Source organism: Oryctolagus cuniculus, chromosome 11 (assembly GCF_964237555.1).
Source record: "Oryctolagus cuniculus chromosome 11, mOryCun1.1, whole genome shotgun sequence".
Taxonomy (NCBI): domain Eukaryota; kingdom Metazoa; phylum Chordata; class Mammalia; order Lagomorpha; family Leporidae; genus Oryctolagus; species Oryctolagus cuniculus.
Window position 1 is genome coordinate 83,355,702 of NC_091442.1, and position 18,648 is coordinate 83,374,349.

Genomic DNA, 18,648 nt, shown 5'->3' on the forward strand with positions numbered 1-18,648 from the left:
CTGTAGTTTGAATTTTCATTTCAAACATGAATAAATCACAGATTGGTTCTGTACCAAATACCTTATTAGTAAGAATTGTTAATATAAAATAATGTGTAATATCATGCAAGATAATTCATAATATTATATATGGCTCATAATGAAATCTATACCAGTTAAAGGATAGAATAAAAATTAGTAGCCCAATTTTCTAAAGTTACTAACTAAATTTTAGATATGATTTTTTAAAAACCAGGTTCTATTTTGTATTTTTAAAGCACAATTATGTTAGTGATATTTTTGGAATATAATCTAAATTTCTAAATTTTGCAAAATTCAAAACTGATTTTGTATTTGGGATATGTTTACAGAGAAATGGCTAATTCTGTAAGATATGGTCTTAAAAGTTGATAGGATGCTATCCTCAGACATACTATTGGAAAGAGTCTGCAGATTGAACAAGGACAAGCCATCGTTGAAAGTAGCCGTTGATATTCTTGGGCTAATCTCAAACTTCCTTCCTAGAATGGAGAAGTGAAAAATACAGCAAAGCTCACAGTTTTATGTTAATAGCTATATTAACATAATAGTTTATGGTAATAGTCTATATTTATAAAATATTCAGAAAGTACCAGGAGATGCACACACACTCAGCACACTTGTGACTTATTTGAATGTTACTACTATATTTTCCTGAGAAAGCTCTTCGCTTTTCATGTTGTTATATTTGCTACTTATGGAAAATGATACACAGAAATACACAGAACTTAAGTGCATCATTCAGTGAGTTTTGATAAATGCCATCATCCATGTAACCACCACCCAGAGATACAGAACATTCTTCCTGTAGTACGTTTTCCTCTGTGCCCACTGCTCCAGGCCACCACTGTCCTGAATTCATCAGCAGTGGTTAGTTTCAGTTCTCCTTAAACTAGATGTCTGGCATACTTCTTTCAACATCTTTGTGAAACCACAGTTTCAGTAATTGGTTCTTTTATTGTTGTGTCATTTTCCATCACATGAGTATATTTTGTGTGTCTGTTTTCTCTTGGTGGACATGAAAATTGTGTCAAACTGAGTATTATGAATAAAACTGCTTAGATACCTTTTGGTACAAAACTTTTTTTTGAAATTTTTGGGTCATAGGCTGTTGGTGTTTAACGGTTTAAGATTGTGACAGCTTTGTAAAGTGAATGTAATTTATTACACACCCCCAAAGCAATGTTTGAGACTTATAAATTCTTCTTGTTCTTAGCAGACTTCGCTGTTAACAGTCTTTTTTTTTTTTTAAGATTTATTTATTTATTTGATAGAGTTGTAGAGAGATCTTCCCTCTGCTGGTTCACTCCCCAGATGACCACAAAGGCCAGGGTTGAGCCAGGAGCATCATCTGGCTCTCCCACATGGGTGGCAGGAGCCCAAACACTTGGGACTTCGGCTGCTGCTTTTCCTAGGCCATTAGCAGGGACCTGGATTGGAAGTGGAGCAGCTGGGACAGCAGCATCACAGGCAGTGATAGCTTTACCAACTGTGCCACAATGCTGACCCCAGTTACCAGTCTTTTTAATTTAGCCATTATAGTGGTATAAAAGGGTATCCATCTTATTGTAAGTTTAATTTGCATGTCCTTGCTGATTAATGATGTTGAACACTGTCATGTGATTACTGGACACTCGTTGCAGGCAATCCTTGCTTTCCATGGTAGTACAGGACCATAAAATGACCAAACAAGCTGGATTTATGCAGAGCAATCAGAATAATCCACAGGGAAAATTTTAACTGTTTTGACCTTCTATATTTTTGTTGCAACATTTAAACTCTTATTTCTATAATAAATGTATAGGGAAATGAAAAACTTGAATTACTATTTATTAAGTACTCTGTAATTTAAAAGATTGGAAGTATTTCATGTCAGTGTTTAAAAAAAAAAAAAAAAAACCTTACCAGGAGTGATTGTTTTCTTTTTCTCCTTGTTTTGACTAGAGTAGAGAGGATGTCTTTTCTAAACCTTGCTGAATTGTTACACTCCTTCAAAAGTGTGGATCAGCCTCCTGCATTTTATCTTTTGCTCCTTCGGAGCTGTGAAAAATCTGACAGCGTTCCCAAAATGCAAGGCTTTTGTTGGCATTACTTCCTTTGGGACACGGTCCGTCAAGCTTTTCATCACCTCCTCCTTTCTTATACGTGTCCCTCAGTTTGCCTCCAGTAAGTTGCCCCGGCTGCACACCTGAAGTTTCTTGAACAGCAGCAATGTCAGCTATTTGTTGTAAAATTCCATTTGCGTTTGCCTCAGTTTTACTTCCAGCACTATCACTCCTGCTGCTATGCTGCCATCTCTGCTGTATATCCACAATACTGTATAACTTCATGTGAAATGTGCACATTTTACAGCAGTATGGTTTCATCTGTTTCTTCATATTTTGTATGGTGATTGTCATGCATTTGGCAACTACATATAAGGGTATATCACAAAGTTTGTGGAAAACTAGAATTAAAAATGCTTATTTTGGGAGATGGCGCTGTGGCTCTGTGAGTTAAAGCCATGGCCTACAGATTCGGCATCCCATAGGGGTGCCAGTTCGAGTCCCAACTGTTCAACTTCCAATCTCTGTTACCCTCTCTCTCTGTAACTCTGCCTTTCAGATAAATAAATAAATCTTTAGAAATGCTTATTTTGATATAAAAAGTTCTTAAAATCTATGCATAGATTTTTCACCATATATATATTTATCTTGAAATTTTGGGGGATCCCCCGTATGCATTGAATGGATTTCAAAAAGAGTTTATGTTAATGTATACTATACATACCACAATTTATTTTATCATTTTTACTTATACAGCTAGTAGATTATTGCATATTAAGAAAATTTCTTAAAATTTTGATATTGTTTACTTCTGTAGTCATCAGTTATATCCATATCATTTCCCTATTTGCTGCAGAACTTTCTTTAGCATTTCTTGCAGTTTGGATATGTTGATATCAAACTATCTCAGATTTTACTTATAGTAAAAACAAATACTATATCATATTAATAATAACCAAAATAATAAATATTTGTCTTTGAAGAGTATTTTCACTGCATATAAAACTGGGCTGTCTGTTTTTTTCTTTCTCTGTGAATTTGACTATGTCATTCATTTGTATTCTGGCATCCATTATTTCTAATGCGATGTGGACTGCTATTTGTATCATTAGGCTTTAGATGTGAACTGTGGTCTTTTTTTCACATTCTTCAAAAATCTTTATCTTTTAAACAATTTTTTTTTTGACTGGCAGAGTTAGACAGTGAGAGAGAGAGACAGAAAGGTCTTCCTGCCGTTGGTTCACTCCCCAAATGGCCGCTACGGCCAGTGCGCTGTGCTGATCTGAAGTCAGGAGCCAGGTGCTTCCTCCTGGTCTCCCATGCGGGTCCAGGACCCAAGCACTAGGGCCATCCTCCACTGCACTCCTGGGCCACAGCAGAGAGCGGGACTGGAAGAGGAGCAACCCAGACAGAATCCGGCACCCCGACAGGGACTAGAACCCGGAGTACCGGCACCGCAGGTTTAGGATTAGCCAAGTGAGCCGCAGCACCGGCCTTTTTAAACAATTTGACAATGATATGGCTACGGTGGTTTCGTTGCATTTTTATTGCTGTGGATTCACTGATTCTTTTTTGTATTTGTAAATTAATATTTTCCAAGTTTTAAGAATTACATTTTCGGGGCCTGTGCTGTGGCACAGCGGGTTAAAGCCCTGGCCTGAAGCACTGGCATCCCATATGGGCACTGGTTCAAGACCTGGCTGCTCCACTTCTGATCCAGCTCTCTGCTATGGCCTGGGAAAGCTTAGAAGATGGCCCAAGTCCTTGGGCCCCTGCACCCACATAAGAGACCTGGAGGAAGTTCCTGGCTCCTGGCTTTGGATCTGCTCAGCTCCGGCCGCTGCAGCCATCTGGGGAGTGAACTAGCGGCTAGAAGACCTCTTTCACTGTCTCTACCTCTATCTTTGAAATAAATAAAATAAATCCTAAAAAAAAAAGAATTACATTTTCATTTTTCTGCCCCTTTATCATTATCTGAACCTTATGGAACTCCAGTAACATACTTGTTTAGGGTATCCTGTAAATGACTGAGCCTGTTTCCTTTTCTTTGTTCTTCTGGTTGGAGTTTTATTGATTTGTCATCAAATTCACTGGCTTTGCTGTAGTATTCTATATTCTGGTGTTAAGTAATTTTTTAGTTAATTTTAATTTGAGTAAGTAAGTAATTTTTTAATCTGGTGCTAAGTGAGTATTTTTCAGATATTGTGTTTTTAAATTTGACATTTTTCATTTGATTCTGTTTTATTTCCCTTTACTGAAATTCCTTATTTTCTAATTATGATTCACATTTTTCTATTATTTCAAATATGTTTATATTAGTGTCTTTAAAGTTATTTTCTGTTAGTTCTTAGATCATGGTTTATCCTGTGATGTTTCTGCTGACCACTTTTCCTCTTGACTTTGAGTTACCTTTTCTGTCTCTAATAATTTTCTTAGCTGTCTAGTAGTTTTTAAACTTATGCTGGACATTGTTAGTGCTGTTTCATAGACACTCTGGAGAGTGTTGACTTTTGTTCTAACAAGCAATTAAATTATTGAATAAGTATTTTATGGATTTGTGATTTAATGCATTGCTTTGATTCCACCCTTATTAATGGGGTGAAATTCTTAGTTCTAGGAAATAGGGCAAATCGAAGGTATGGCCCTTATGGGGTTTTGATATGAAGTGTGAGCTGTTTACCAATCTCTGAGTTTGGTGTAATTTAAATCCAAAACTCTGTCTCCTTTGCATTGAGAGGTAGCTAACATTTTTTCTTGGGCTTTGAGCTAGTATTTTTTCTCTTGTGCTCCTTGTATTCTCAATAATACATATATAATTATGATGTTAGACAAGGATTTCAGGGTACCTTTGACAATGATATGGCTACTGTGGTTTTCATTGCATTTTCATTGCTGTGGATTCACTGATTCTTTTTTGTATTTGTAAATTAATATCATATTTGTATCATGATTTGTATCATATTTGTATCATATTTGAACCAAAGTTTGTGTATAACCTTCTGTGACTCTTCTTTTCCAACTACTGCTGCAACTCCATTCTCTGTTTTCTTTTCTGATAGCTCAAGCCAGTAGATTGTTTTGTTTCTCTCTTCCCTTGAGATTCTACTTCTTATCTGCAAGAAGGTTAATTTGATACAAACTATAAGCATATCAATGTCTTCCAAACTTACTATGTTCTGGGGTTGAAATATTTTAGTGTACATTTTCAGGTGCTTTTGAAAAATTGACTTTTCCAAAATATGAATTTTTTTTTTTTTGACAGGCAGAGTGGATAGTGAGAGAGAGAGACAGAGAGAAAGCCTTCCTTTTTGCCGTTGGTTCACCCTCCAATGGCCGCCGCGGCCAGTGCATCGCGCTGATCCGAAGCCAGGAGCCAGGTGCTTCTCCTGGTCTCCCATGCGGGTGCAGGGCCCAAGCACTTGGGCCATCCTCCACTGCACTCCCGGGCCACAGCAGAGAGCTGGCCTGGAAGAGGGGCAACCTGGACAGAATCTGGCGCCCCGACCGGGACTAGAACCCGGTGTGCCAGCACTGCTAGGTGGAGGATTAGCCTATTGAGCTGTGGCCCTGGCCCAAAATATGAATTTGAACTCCCTTGTGATTTTTGCAAAAATTCTGGTTACACCAAGCATTCTTGTTTATTATAGCTCTGATGAACATTTCGTGATGGCTATAAAGAAGGGTTTAAATTGATCATTAGATATTTTTATTCTTAAACATCTTTTGGGAACCAGGAATTTTCATTGCTGGATGCTTTGCTCAACACATTCTCCAATATCAATTATCCTTTGAACTTTTCTCCTGTAATGAGTGTGTGTGTGTGTGTATGTGTGTGTGTCTGTGTGTCTGTGTCTGTGTGTCTTTCTTTCTCTTCCATCGCATGAAATCCCTGAAAAACCCAATACTTTATTCTTTATCATAGGTCTTTTTTAAAAATTTATACCCAAGATTTCTCTTTTATATTTTAATAAATAAAAGTTTCCTGTATAGCTATAGCAATAATCTTTAGAAGATAAAAATTGTTTTTAAGTAAGATCCATTTACAGTCAGCAAGGGTGACACTTTTCTTCTTAAAATCCATTTGTCCATCCCTTCATCCATGCATCTGTCTACCCATTCATTAATTTTTTTTATTTTTTAAGTAAATATTTATTAAGTATCAGCCTTTTTTACCTTTTCTGTGTCAGTGTCCATTAACTACTGATGAGAGATTCAGTTCTTCATCATTTGCTGTTCTGATGTTATAAATTACCCTCAACTGCTTATTGACTCATGAATTTAACTGCCTGTATGTATAGTTATTTCTGAATTGGTTTTACCTGATCTCTTATGTGAACATAAACTTCTCCCAAGACAACTCTATTGATCCATGGTAATGCATAATACTAACATGTTTATATTCATTTACATGTGAATCCATAGAAAGTAGCATGTCTTTTTAATTTCTTCATCACTGTCAGTAGGTCAATTTGGTCTCCAGAAGTTATAGGAAAGGTCCTAACAGACAATTATGTTCTCTGATTACTTTCTTAAGAACTATTTGAGATAAACTAATTCAAATCAAGTTGTTATTTCATATTTTTATGTGATGACTTTCTGTATAGACCTGTCATAACTAATGACTGTATAAATCAAGTTACCTCCATTTTTCTTTATAGTGAAAGTTACTTATTTTTTCCTAAAAGTTTTACCAAAGTTTCACAATATACTTTTGTATTCAATAATACTAAGTGTAAAGATCAAAATTATAGCTAATTCTACAGAACTTTGGGCCCCAGAATATATATGCTTTGGAACATATACTTAAAATTTTACCAAGTATTAGTCCTATTTATGGGTAATTTCTTAGTTCTCTTTCATGCAAGTGAAATAAACTTCTATTATAAGATTTTTTTAAAGATTTATATATGGCCAGCACTGTGGCATAGTGGGTAAAGCCACCAGCTGTGGTGCCAGTGACCCATATGAACTCGGTTCAAGACCTAGCTGCTCCACTTCCAATCCAGCTCTATGCTATGGCCTGGGAAAGCCATAGAAGATGCCCCAAATCCTTGGCCCCCTTCATCCATGTGGGAGACCTGCAGGAAGCTCCTGGCTCCTGGCTTCGGATTGGCTCAACTTCTGCTGTTGCGGCTATTTGGGGAGTGAAGCAGCAGATGGAAGACCTCTCCCCCTCAACCCCTTCTCTCCCCCTCTCCACCTCTGCCTCTCTGTAACTCTGACTTTGAAATAAAATAATAATTTTAAAAGAAAGGCAGGCAAAAAAAAAGATTTACTTATTTATTTGAAAGGCAGAGTTATACAGAGAGAGGAGGGACAGAGAGAGAGGTCTTCCATCTGCTAGTTCACTCCCCAGTTCACCGCAACAGCCGGAGCTGCGCCAATCCGAAGCCAGGAGCTTCTTCCGGGTCTCCCACGTGGGTGCAGGGGCCCAAGCACTTGGACCATCTTCTACTGCTTTCCCAGACCATAGCAGAGAGCTGGATGGGATTTGGGATGCCCCCAATGCAGGAAGCAGCTTTACCCGCTATGCCACAGCGCCGGCCCCTGGAGAAAACATTTTATCAAAAGTGTTTGAGAATTATTTCACACACCTACATTGAAAGACTTTATAAAAGAGAGCCAAGTTTAACATGTGCACTATTTACTATGTAAGAATGTTGAAGACAGTGTTCATTAGATTACATGGTGTCTTCTTTTCATCATTTTCAGGAGACCTATGTCTTTGATTTCAAAACTTGAAATTATTATTTTTTGTTCCATTACTTTGTCTTTATTCATTATCACAGAGATTTACAATCCTGATTTGCTTTTTTTATTCTTTGTTATAGCACTCAGAGCCAAATACAACCTACATTTTTGTTTATTAATCTAATATCTGGAACCATTCAGTTTTTTATTTCTGTTTTATCTCTACCTAGTAATCATCATATTCCATCAATATCTCTTTGTATTTTAAAGATGCATTTTTAATGATTTTTTGTATTCTATATTGTATTTCACATATATAATATTTAACCACTTCCCTTCAAATTTACCTTCCATAATAACAAGATATATTAAGGTTCGGATTTTCTTTAAGGTTACACATCACCTAATAATCTCCATCAATTGTATTCTGTTGTCTGTAGAGTAAACATAATCTAAAATTCTCTCTCAAATTTCTACCAGCTCTCTCAATAAAACTGTACCTGATAGCCTTTTTTTCCCCTTAATACTCCTTGGGTTATTTTTCTTTAGTCTAGCATACCACTCCACTCTTGACAAACATTTTGTTGACATTTTTATCTGTCCCCATGCTCTTCCTACTTGAACATCTCTCTTCCACATCTCTACTGAGTTATAATTTTTTCTTTCAATTACAATATCTAGATCTTCTCCCTCCAATTAGATTTTCCTGCTGTTATCACATATTTGGGGTTGAGCTGGTTATATATAAGCTATATATATATATATATATATATATATATAGTTCAGCTAATAGAATATATATTATATACATATTTCACGCTATTATATATACACACACATACAAGAATTTACATATTAAGGTTCTTCTTCTTCTTCTTCTTCTTTTTTTTTTTTGACAGGCAGAGTTAGACAGTGAGATAGAGAGACAAAAAGGTCTTCCTCCCATTGGTTCACCCCCAAAATGGCCGCTATGGCTGGCGCACTGTGCCAATCTGAAGCCAGGAGTCAGGTGCTTCCTCCTGGTCTCCCATGCGGGTCCAGGGCCCAAGCACTTGGGCCATCCTCCTCTGCCTTCCCAGGTCACAGCAGAGAACTGGACTGGAAGAGGAACAACCGGGACAGAACCAGCACCCCGACTGGGACTAGAACCCAGTGTGCTGGCGCCGCAGGCAGAGGATTAGCTTAGTGAGCCGTGGCACTGGCCTACACCTTAAGATTCTTAACACACCCATAACATTCAGTGTGAATGTACAGTAAATAGTGTTGATTTAACTCATTAGTGCTGAACTTGTATCTGCAGTGCTGAAATGTGCTTTGCACTTTTCAGGAACTTCAAATATTACATTGAGTTATACGTGTTAGTGTTATCAAACTGTACTTTTGTTTGTGCTTAGATTATATTTATGTACCTAGTATTTTTAAAATGTAGATTATTTAAAATCTCCAGAAAGTGAACTATTTATTATAAGCTGGAAAAGATTATATTGATACTCTTGTAAGGCTTATAATACATAAATATAAATTTTGAGATTTCTGTTTTGCTTAACAAATAGAGTATATGTGTTTGAAGATCAAAATAAATAGTAGTAAATAAAATAAATAATGAAACTTGGTCTTCCATGTTAGTGTACTTAACCAGGATCAGAATCCTACCAAGAGAGGCTGCTAATATTCAGAAGTTAATACAAAACTACTTTGTATATACATTTCATATTCTTAATGGAATATACTAAAGAGTCACCAAAAACTGGCATGCATTTAAAAGTGTAACAAATCTTTATAGGGATTTGCCGACCCTCATTTCAACTGTGATAAAAGTGTTTCACCAGAAAGAATAATTTATGAATAAAAAAGTAATTTACTGAATACCTTGGCAGTTAATGTTGATCGCTTCATCACAGTTCAGTCATGTTTAGAAAATCTAAGCAAGCTGTGTGATTACTCCAGGAAGCATGGAATGATGTGTTCAAATTAGTACCATCTGTGGATAGAAAAAAGTTTGAGGTTTTTAGTCATTCTTAAAGAATGGAAATCTGATTCTCCATGCTAAAATGAGTGTAATCCTTTTTGTATCTGTAATTCAATAGGGTAGTTGCCTTGAAATAGTGTAGTTCAACACACAGTTCATCAAAAGAGAAGATACTGGATATGAAAGAAGGTTACTGCTGGTCACTTATGAGTACTTCTGAGGTTGCCTTGTTGAAAAAAAGTCTATGAGTTGCATTATATATTTGGTCTCAGATCAGATTTATCATTCATCTTTCTAAATGAATTTAATTGAAAAATGTGGATTATGTTTTGTACCACATGAAAAAAATCAAAGGACTGTTTCTATGAACCATAATTTATTCACTTAGTCAACAAATAGTACCCATTACAGAGCCTGTTACATGAGAAGCAACTGAAATTATTGTTACACTTCCCATGGCCAGGTTAAGAACAACTATAGCCTAGATCCTGTTTCTTTGTCAAGTTATGGTGCTTCTCTTTTTAAACCCTTTCTTCCCTGAGAAACTTATTTGGAAAATACCAGAGTCTGTGATTCAGCTGAAGAATATTCTGATGCTACAAAATTTGTCATTAAAGTCTGTCCTAAAATCTGACCATTGGTGGAAAAAATGTTGGTCAGAGTCGTGGACATCTAATCATTGTTTGGATGGGAAGTGGGAAGGGAGGACTCCTCTACCTTCTCTAGTACATTTGCTCAGGGATGTGTCCCTTGTTCTTCCCACTTCTAACAGCTTAGCAACTCCTATAGAAAGAAGTTTATTTTGTTTACCCAGAAACCTTTTATTTAAGGTATGCACACTTCATTTCATAGGTACAACTTTAGGTACATTGTGCTTCTTCACACCATACCCATCCTCCCACCCTTCTTCCTCCTCCCTATCCTATTCCCATTCTTATTTTTAGTAAGATCTGTTTCCAATTGACTTTGTACACTTAAGATTATCTCTATACTAAGTAAAGAGTTCAACATGGGAAGAATGGTTGGTGGAGGAACCCAAAGGAAAGGAAGTGTCTGGACCACACTGCCTGGCTCCCAAGGAGATAGTGCAGAGTGTAGGATTTTAATGAAAGCAAAAAGCATTATAAAACTTACCAAATATCTCCACTGCAATTTGAATGAAACTAAAAGTCTTGAATTAGGTCTAGAGGACTCAAAATTATGTCATTCTGGTCTTCATCTCCACTTTTCTCTATTTTGATATATCACCTTATCGACCCAGGAGTGTTACTCTGTGCCTTGCTTTCTTTTCTCTCGGGATTTTAATATACCCTGATGTTTTTCATCCAGAAAGCTACTTGTTATCTTCTGATCTGTGATGAAAATATAAGGAAAGCATTTACTCACCATCTTTCCAAATCAAGTCTCCTGCTGTACCCTCTGTTCCTTTGCTGATATGTTCCAAAAATATTTCCTACATGATATTTTATTCTAAGCATTAGTATAGACTCTGGAAGATAGAACCTGAATCTAGATTGATGTTTTTATATGTATATAACCTAAAGATTCATATTTTGCTGTGTTTGTAATATTTTGAATTTATTTTTTAAAGAATAATATGCTATAATTTTAATGATCTATGATTATTTTAAAGTTTACTGTGTATGAATGAAATTGATATCTTGGGGCTGGCACCATGGCATAGCAGGTTAAGCTAAAGCCTGCAGCACCAGGAACCCATATTGGCATCGATTCAAGTCCTGGCTCCTCCACGTCCAATCTGACTCCCTGCTAATGCACTTGGGAAAGCAGCAGAGGATGACCTAGGTCCTTGGGCTTCTGCACTTAAATGGGAGACCTTGAAGAAGCTTCTGGTTTTGGCCTGGCCCAGCGCTGGCCATTGCAGCCATTTCAGGAGTGAACCAGCAGATGGAAGATTCTCTCTCTCTCTCTCTCTCTCTCTCTCTCTCTGGGTGTGTGTATGTGTGTGTGTGTGTGTCTTTATTTCTCTATAAACCTGCCTTTCAAATAAATAAATCTTTAAAAAAAGAGAGAGAAACCAATATCTTTTCATTTTGTTATTGTTTGTAGCTCTTGCCTATATTCCTGCTGAACTGTGGTCATTTTGCTTTTACTTGCAGAACCAGTGGTGCATTAAGCCTTTGACTATAATGTAAATTAAAAACATACTAACTCAAAAACAATTTTATTTGAAAGGCAGATGCAGAGATACACAGAAAGAGACAGAGACAATGACAAAGACAGACAGTCAGAAATCTGTCTGCTGAATCATTCTCCAAATACAACCAAAGCCAGGATACCAGAATTCAGTGTGTGTCCCCCACGTTGTTGGCATGGACTCACACACTTGAGTCATCATCTGTTGTCTCCCAAGGGGTGCATTTGCAGGAAGCTGGATCAGAGTGGAGGATTCAGAATGCAAAGAAGGCACTCCAGTGTGGAATGGCAGTATACTAAGAGACAACTGCTGCCTTAAATCCCTCCCCAGTAGATTTCTAATTTTGATTGGGAGACAAAAGCAAAATCTTTCTAGATCTGTGGCATAAGATGTTGTAGTGAAGTGGAAATGAACCTCGATTGTGCCTGTTTTGGGTTGCTTTTCAGTGCAGAGCTAAGATTTACAGGAAAGTAGACATCAGTTCAACATAATGAATATTGTACAAATAGAGCTACCTGAAAAAAACGTAAAGGGTTTCAAGTTTTTTAGTTTTCCTTTGCGTTATATGCTTAAGCAGAGGCTTTGTAATGAGTGATTGGTAATTTTATAGAGGAAAGTCTATAAATCATCCCAAACTTGTTGGCTTATGACAAAGTCATTTATGAGCTCATAGATCAGTAGGTCAGAAACCCAGACATGCTGTGCCCATCGTCTCACAAGCTAAAATCAAGTTGTCAATCAACTACATTTCCTTGTGGAATTCAGTGTCTTCCAAGCTCACATAACTGTGACAGAACTTAGTTCCTTGCAATTGTAGCTAGACCTGAGACCCCCATTTCCTGATTGACTCTTACCCACAAGCTGCTAGTATACATTATTTATCAAGACGTCTCCTTCTTCAAAGCCAGGAATGGGGAAACTAGTACATTGATCCATCTCTTGCTTCCAACCTCTTACTTCCCCTTCTGTAATCAGTCGAAGAAAACATTCTGCTTTTAAGACTCTTGTTATAAAATCAACTGGATATAATGTTAATGTAAACTGATTTGTAGTAATTATGGCAACAAAATTCCTTCCCATTTGTACATAGGTGAGTATTTGGTTAAATAACCAGCAATCGTGTGAACACAGGACTGGGAATGGTAGAGGTCACCTACAGACACACAGATAAAGAAAAGCAGAACTTGAGAATCTCTGAGCTTCAGATTCTGAGATTCTATGATTTTTCTCTTGTTTTTCCTTATGGATTCAACCTCCCAAATCTAAAAAAAAATAACTTACTTCCTATTGCTACCAACTTATTTCTTTTTCCCTGGACAAATCCATGAATTTTGGTGAACTATGAATTTTTCCTGTTGTGTGATAACTAGACTGTACTTGATAAACTGTACTCCTGAACATCGCATTCTGATACCTTTGATAGTTCTCCATTGTCTGAAAAGCTATTTACACGCTCCTCTGATGCCTAAGGCCCTCAGGCAGTTACTCAGCCTCTCTGTTACTGCCAACATGGATTATAAGCTACAAACCTAGCTCATATCATTCCCTCTTCTTGGCCCTCTCTATTGCAGATAATGACATTCCATCTCGTATGCCATGACTCCTCTGAAAACCTTTCATGAACCCCAAGTCACTCATAGCTCTATGCTTTAGGTTGGACTACTTGGAAACTACATCTTTTTTTTTCCTGAGTTCAAATTTAGTGACCAAGGAACTTGAATAAGTTATAGATAGTCTACTTTTTAATCAGGTCTATGACTTCTTCTATAAATGTAAAATTGTCTTAAAAAATAATGTTTTCTGTAACTGCTTTTGTTCATGAAAGATGAAGATGAAAGAGGGTGTTGTAAATAGTATACTAAGTGTTTTATTTGTAAAGTTCAATTAGATATAGTGAGATTTGATGATGAGAGTACTTGAAAACAGTAATTAAATTAAATATTACTTGAAATTATTAAATTTAAGTTGTTTTCATTACATTAGACTTTCTCTCCACTTTCAGTTTTGGGCAAATGTGAAGGTCATCAGGAAGTTCATGAAAAATAAGTATTATGAAAATTCTGCATTATTTTCAAAACTTTTCTACACTAAAATTAAGTTATTTTAATTCCATTTTTCTGTGGATGTTTTAGAAGTATCTGACATAGAAGCTAAAACTTATGCCATTCTGTAAACTTTTGAGAGGAAATCCAAATTTTTAACTCAAGTCCTGAACTCTGTCTACTAGACTCTAGGCTCAAGCATTCATTTACCATTTGGTGCCTCCTGTTGGGTGCAGAGAGGCAGTTTCAAAGTTAACCTCCTCAAAATACATGCTTACTCTTTCTCCCTCCAGAGGTATCGCTCTTGATTATGAGTGACCTCACATTTCTGTTCCCTTCATCCCCAGACTTCAGGCCTTTCATTTGCTCCTCGTAGTCACACCTCACATGTCACCCATCAGCAGATCTTTCCAACTCGCCTTCAGAGTATATTCAGGATCTGAATGCCTCTGGTTACTTCTGCTGTATCTTGGGCCAGTTCACCTTGATTCTGGCACTCATATTGCCATAATCTATTAGTCAGCCTCCTGGTTTCCATCTTTGTCTCCCCTCAGTCTATTCTGAACGTAGCAGCTTGCGTGATTCTGTGAAAGCATACGTTAGAAGCTGTCACTGCCCTGCACAGGTGAAAGCCGTAGCAATTTCCTGTCATTTTGTACACGATTGGCCTTTAGTGTCTTTTCTTAGACTCAGCTCCTGTGAGTCTTGCTGGCCTCCTTGTTATTCTTCAAACATATCGGGTATGCTTCCAACTTAGGGTCTTTAGTCATGTGTTTTCCATGCATTTTAGTCTGAATTTTCTTCCTTGAAATATTCACGTGGCTATCACCCCACCTTCATGAGTAACTTGACTTTTTTTGTTGTTCTATTGCTTTCTTAAATATTTATATATTTAATTTATTTAAAAGGCAGAGTAACAGGGAGAAAATGGGAGAGATTGAGAAAGATCTAGTTCACTTCCCAAATAGGGCTGGGCAGGCCAGAGCCAGGAGCCTAGAACTCCATCTGGGCCATCATCCGCTACCTTCCCAGATGCATTAGCAGAGAGCTGGATTGGAAGCAGGGCGGACGGGATTTGAACTGGCTCCCTGATAGGGGATGCCAGTGTTGCCAGTGATGCTTAACCGACTGCGCCATGGTGTCAGCCCCTGGAACTCTGCCTTCCAATAGTAAAGCCTTCACTGACACTCAATTTAAAATTTAAGTATCCCTGAAATACTCTCTCCTCCTTCCCTGCTTTATTTTTTTCATAACATTGAATATCATCCAAAATACTTTATATAGCATTTATATTTTTATTGCATGCACTCTTCCTTAATTTCACAAGGGCAGAGATTTTTGTCTGTTTTGTTTGTGTATATCCCTCACCTACAATAGTACCTCCTATGTGAGGTGCTCACCAGATGTTTACTTCATGTGTGTGTTGTTTCAGTAGATTACATACTTTTCATTTGCCATTTTTAAAATCTCCTTTCTTAGTAAAGCGTTTAAAATATATAAGCAAAAGTATAGTTGGAGAACATTCCAAAACCACTTAATTCATTGTTCTTTCCTATTTCTTTTTAAAAATTTTTAATTTATTTTTAAAGATTTATTGATTTATTTGAAAGGCAGAGTTAGAGAGAGAGAGAGGGAGGGGAGAGAGAGAGGGAGGGAGGGAGGGAGGGAAGAGGGATGGAGAGAGGGAGGGAGGGGTAGGTCTTCCACCTGCTGGTTCGCTCCCCAAATGGCTGCAATGGCTGGAGCTGTGCTGATCTGAAACCAGGAGCTTCTTCCAGGTCTCTCACTTGGGCCATCCTTCACTGCTTTCCCAGGCCATAGCAGAGAGCTGGATCAGAAGTGGAGCAGCCGGAACTCAAACCGGCACCCATATCGGATGCTAGCACTGCAGGTGGCTGTTTTACCCGCTATGCCACAATACCAGCCCCTGTTCTTTCCTGTTTATAACCATAACATTTCATGTGTTTAATAAGCAAACATGAACTTTATTTTATCTTGAATCTCTAATGCCAGGCTCAAAGCAAGCAAATGCTTAGTGTAAAATCTAATAAGGAACTCCAAGATTGTAGGTGATATATAGATACCTTAACTGTGTGTTAATATCAGTGTTCTAGAGAAGATTTTGTTCACTTTAAATATTAACAAGATAAAATAAACTAATTGTGTAAATTAATTTATTCCGTAATATTTAAAGTTGTTTTATAATCAACACTTACTACATGTGAGATATGCTTATGACTGTGTCTCTCTAGACATTTAAATTTAAAAAATTTCATGAGAACTGAATATTGGAATTCAGACCATACCAGGGAAGTACTTAGGGTGATAAGAGCATGGTATTTTCTTCTGTAGCAGTAAATTTTTGCTCCATATAAAGCCACAGTATTTTTATATAAGTCATGTATATTAGAATTTGGAAACAGGAATTTTAAAACGCATAGTTTTATGCTTTACCTTATGAAATAGTCTGTGAAATACCACCTTGGGCTTTTGCTCATTAAGTGTAAGGACAACAATTTAAGTGCTGTAAAAACTGGATAGTTCTCCATTAGGTGCATCTTAATAGAATACGGTATCACTTCTTTCTTCTGCTTAAAATGTTTGATAATTTCTATTCATTTTAATTTTTCCATTTATTTTTAGTTCCCAGTGTTCCCACAAATATTACTTTTTCTAATGTTCAGTCAACAAGTGCGACATTGACATGGATAAGACCTGAAACTATCCTTGGATACTTCCAAAATTACAAGATCACCACTCAGCTTCGTGCTCAAAAATGCAGAGAATGGGAATCTGAAGAATGTGTTGAATATCAAAAAATCCAATACCTCTATGAAGCTAACCTAACGGAAGACACAGTATATGGATTAAAGAAATTTCGGTGGTATAGATTCCAAGTGGCCGCCAGCACCAATGCTGGCTATGGCAATGCATCAAACTGGATTTCTGCACAGACGCTGCCTGGCCGTAAGTACTTTCCTGACATGCACATACTGATTTCTGTTATAGTCTATGTTTATATACAAATGAGTTCTACTTAATCCAGTTGTGTCTAAAATCATTGAACTTAAAGCTCACAGTACATACACTAACTTATGCAATAACATGTTTACTTTTAACTAAATTGAAATCCAATGGAAAATTCAATGTCAGTCTTTATTAAGGCTTTTCCCAAACTCCCAGCATTGTGCCAAGGTCCCAGATTCTTAACAAATTATTGTGCTAAACCTCTCTGGTAGTCTCCCTGTAGGCTGTACTGATTGACATCTAGTGCCCTTGATCCATGTCTGCATTTCCCCTTCCTCTCTGGAAGCTCTGTATTGCTTTTATTTGGGGCTTTACGATCTTTTTAGTTGCTTGAGGCTTACACACAATAACACGTTGGATCTGCATGCAAACAGATTTTCAACTTGTGCTTTTTTTTTTTTTTTTTTAAGATTTTGTTTATTTGAGAGGTAGAGTAACACAGAGAACGAGAGAGAAACAGAGAAAGCTTTTCCATCTGTTGGTTCACTGCCTGAATGGCCTCAACAGCCAGAGCTGTGCCAGTCTGTAGCCAGGAACCAGGAATGTCTTCAGGGTCTCCCACATGGGTGCAGGGGCCCAACCACTTGGGCCATCTTCCACTGCTTTCCCAGGCCATCAGCAGAGAGCTGGATCGGAAGTGGAGTAGCCAGGACTTGAACCAGCGCCCATATAGGATGTCAGCGCCTCAGACAGAGGCTAAGCCTACTGTGTCACGGTGCCAGCTCCTCTACTTGTGCTTTACATCCATCCAAAAATCTGAGCCAAAGAAATACTAAGTGTCCAACTCTCACATTAAGTTTGGGAGAGTAAAAGTCCAGAGTAGAATCACAAAATTATTCTGCCATCTGCATAACCTTGCAGAACTTTTACAGTCAGGAAAAAGCTCTCAAATGCTTTTCCTAAAAATCACTCAACATGTAGGTAAAAACTGGTTTGCCACTTAACTTTTTTATCTCAAAGCTGATTACCCTGCTTGTTTAGATAAGAACATCACTAACCATAATTAAGCAAATACATTTCTATTATTTATCCTGAAACCCATTTACATAGAATCAGGATAAATTCCATGCAGGCTAAATAAATTTTAAATTAAGTCCTGCAAGCCAGAGCTCTGAGAAATGTCCGCATTTCGCTGAATGATATTCCTGCTCCAGCCCAGCAAATTACAGTTCTGCTGGGTCACCCATCCCTTGTCAATCCTCCAACTACGGATTTTGTGTTACTACCCTCCCGTCTTGATGTGGGGATTCCTTCCACGTTCAAATCAAAAATAAAAAGTTTTGGTATATATTAATAAAATAATACATAGACACACATTCACATTTTTAGTAGCAAAAAGATACTGTATTAGGCCTTTGTATATGTATATATATATGGTAAAATAAACTGATCATGGCCGGCGCCGCGGCTCACTAGGCTAATCCTCTGCCTTGCGGCACCAGCACACCGGATTCTAGTCCCGGTCGGGGCGCCGGATTCTGTCCAGGTTGCCCCTCTTCCAGGCCAGCTCTCTGCTGTGGCCCGGGAAGGCAGTGGAGGATGGCCCAAGTCCTTGGGCCCTGCACCCCATGGGAGACCAGGAGAAGCACTTGGCACCTGCCATCGGATCAGTGCGGTGCGCCGGCCGCAGCGCACCGGCCGCGGCGGCCATTGGAGGGTGAACCAACGGCAACGGAAGACCTTTCTCTCTGTCTCTCT

At 37.7% G+C, this 18,648-nt stretch overlaps 1 protein-coding gene across 1 annotated transcript in view; it reads left to right on the top strand.

Annotated features, from left to right (window-relative positions):
- PTPRQ (protein tyrosine phosphatase receptor type Q) overlaps positions 1-18,648 on the top strand; it is a 252,679-nt gene that overhangs the window by 133,590 nt on the left and 100,441 nt on the right. The window contains exon 28 of the mRNA XM_070053189.1: positions 16,567-16,890. Coding sequence (XP_069909290.1) covers positions 16,567-16,890 — 324 coding nt within the window. The remainder of the gene's footprint in view (positions 1-16,566; positions 16,891-18,648) is intronic.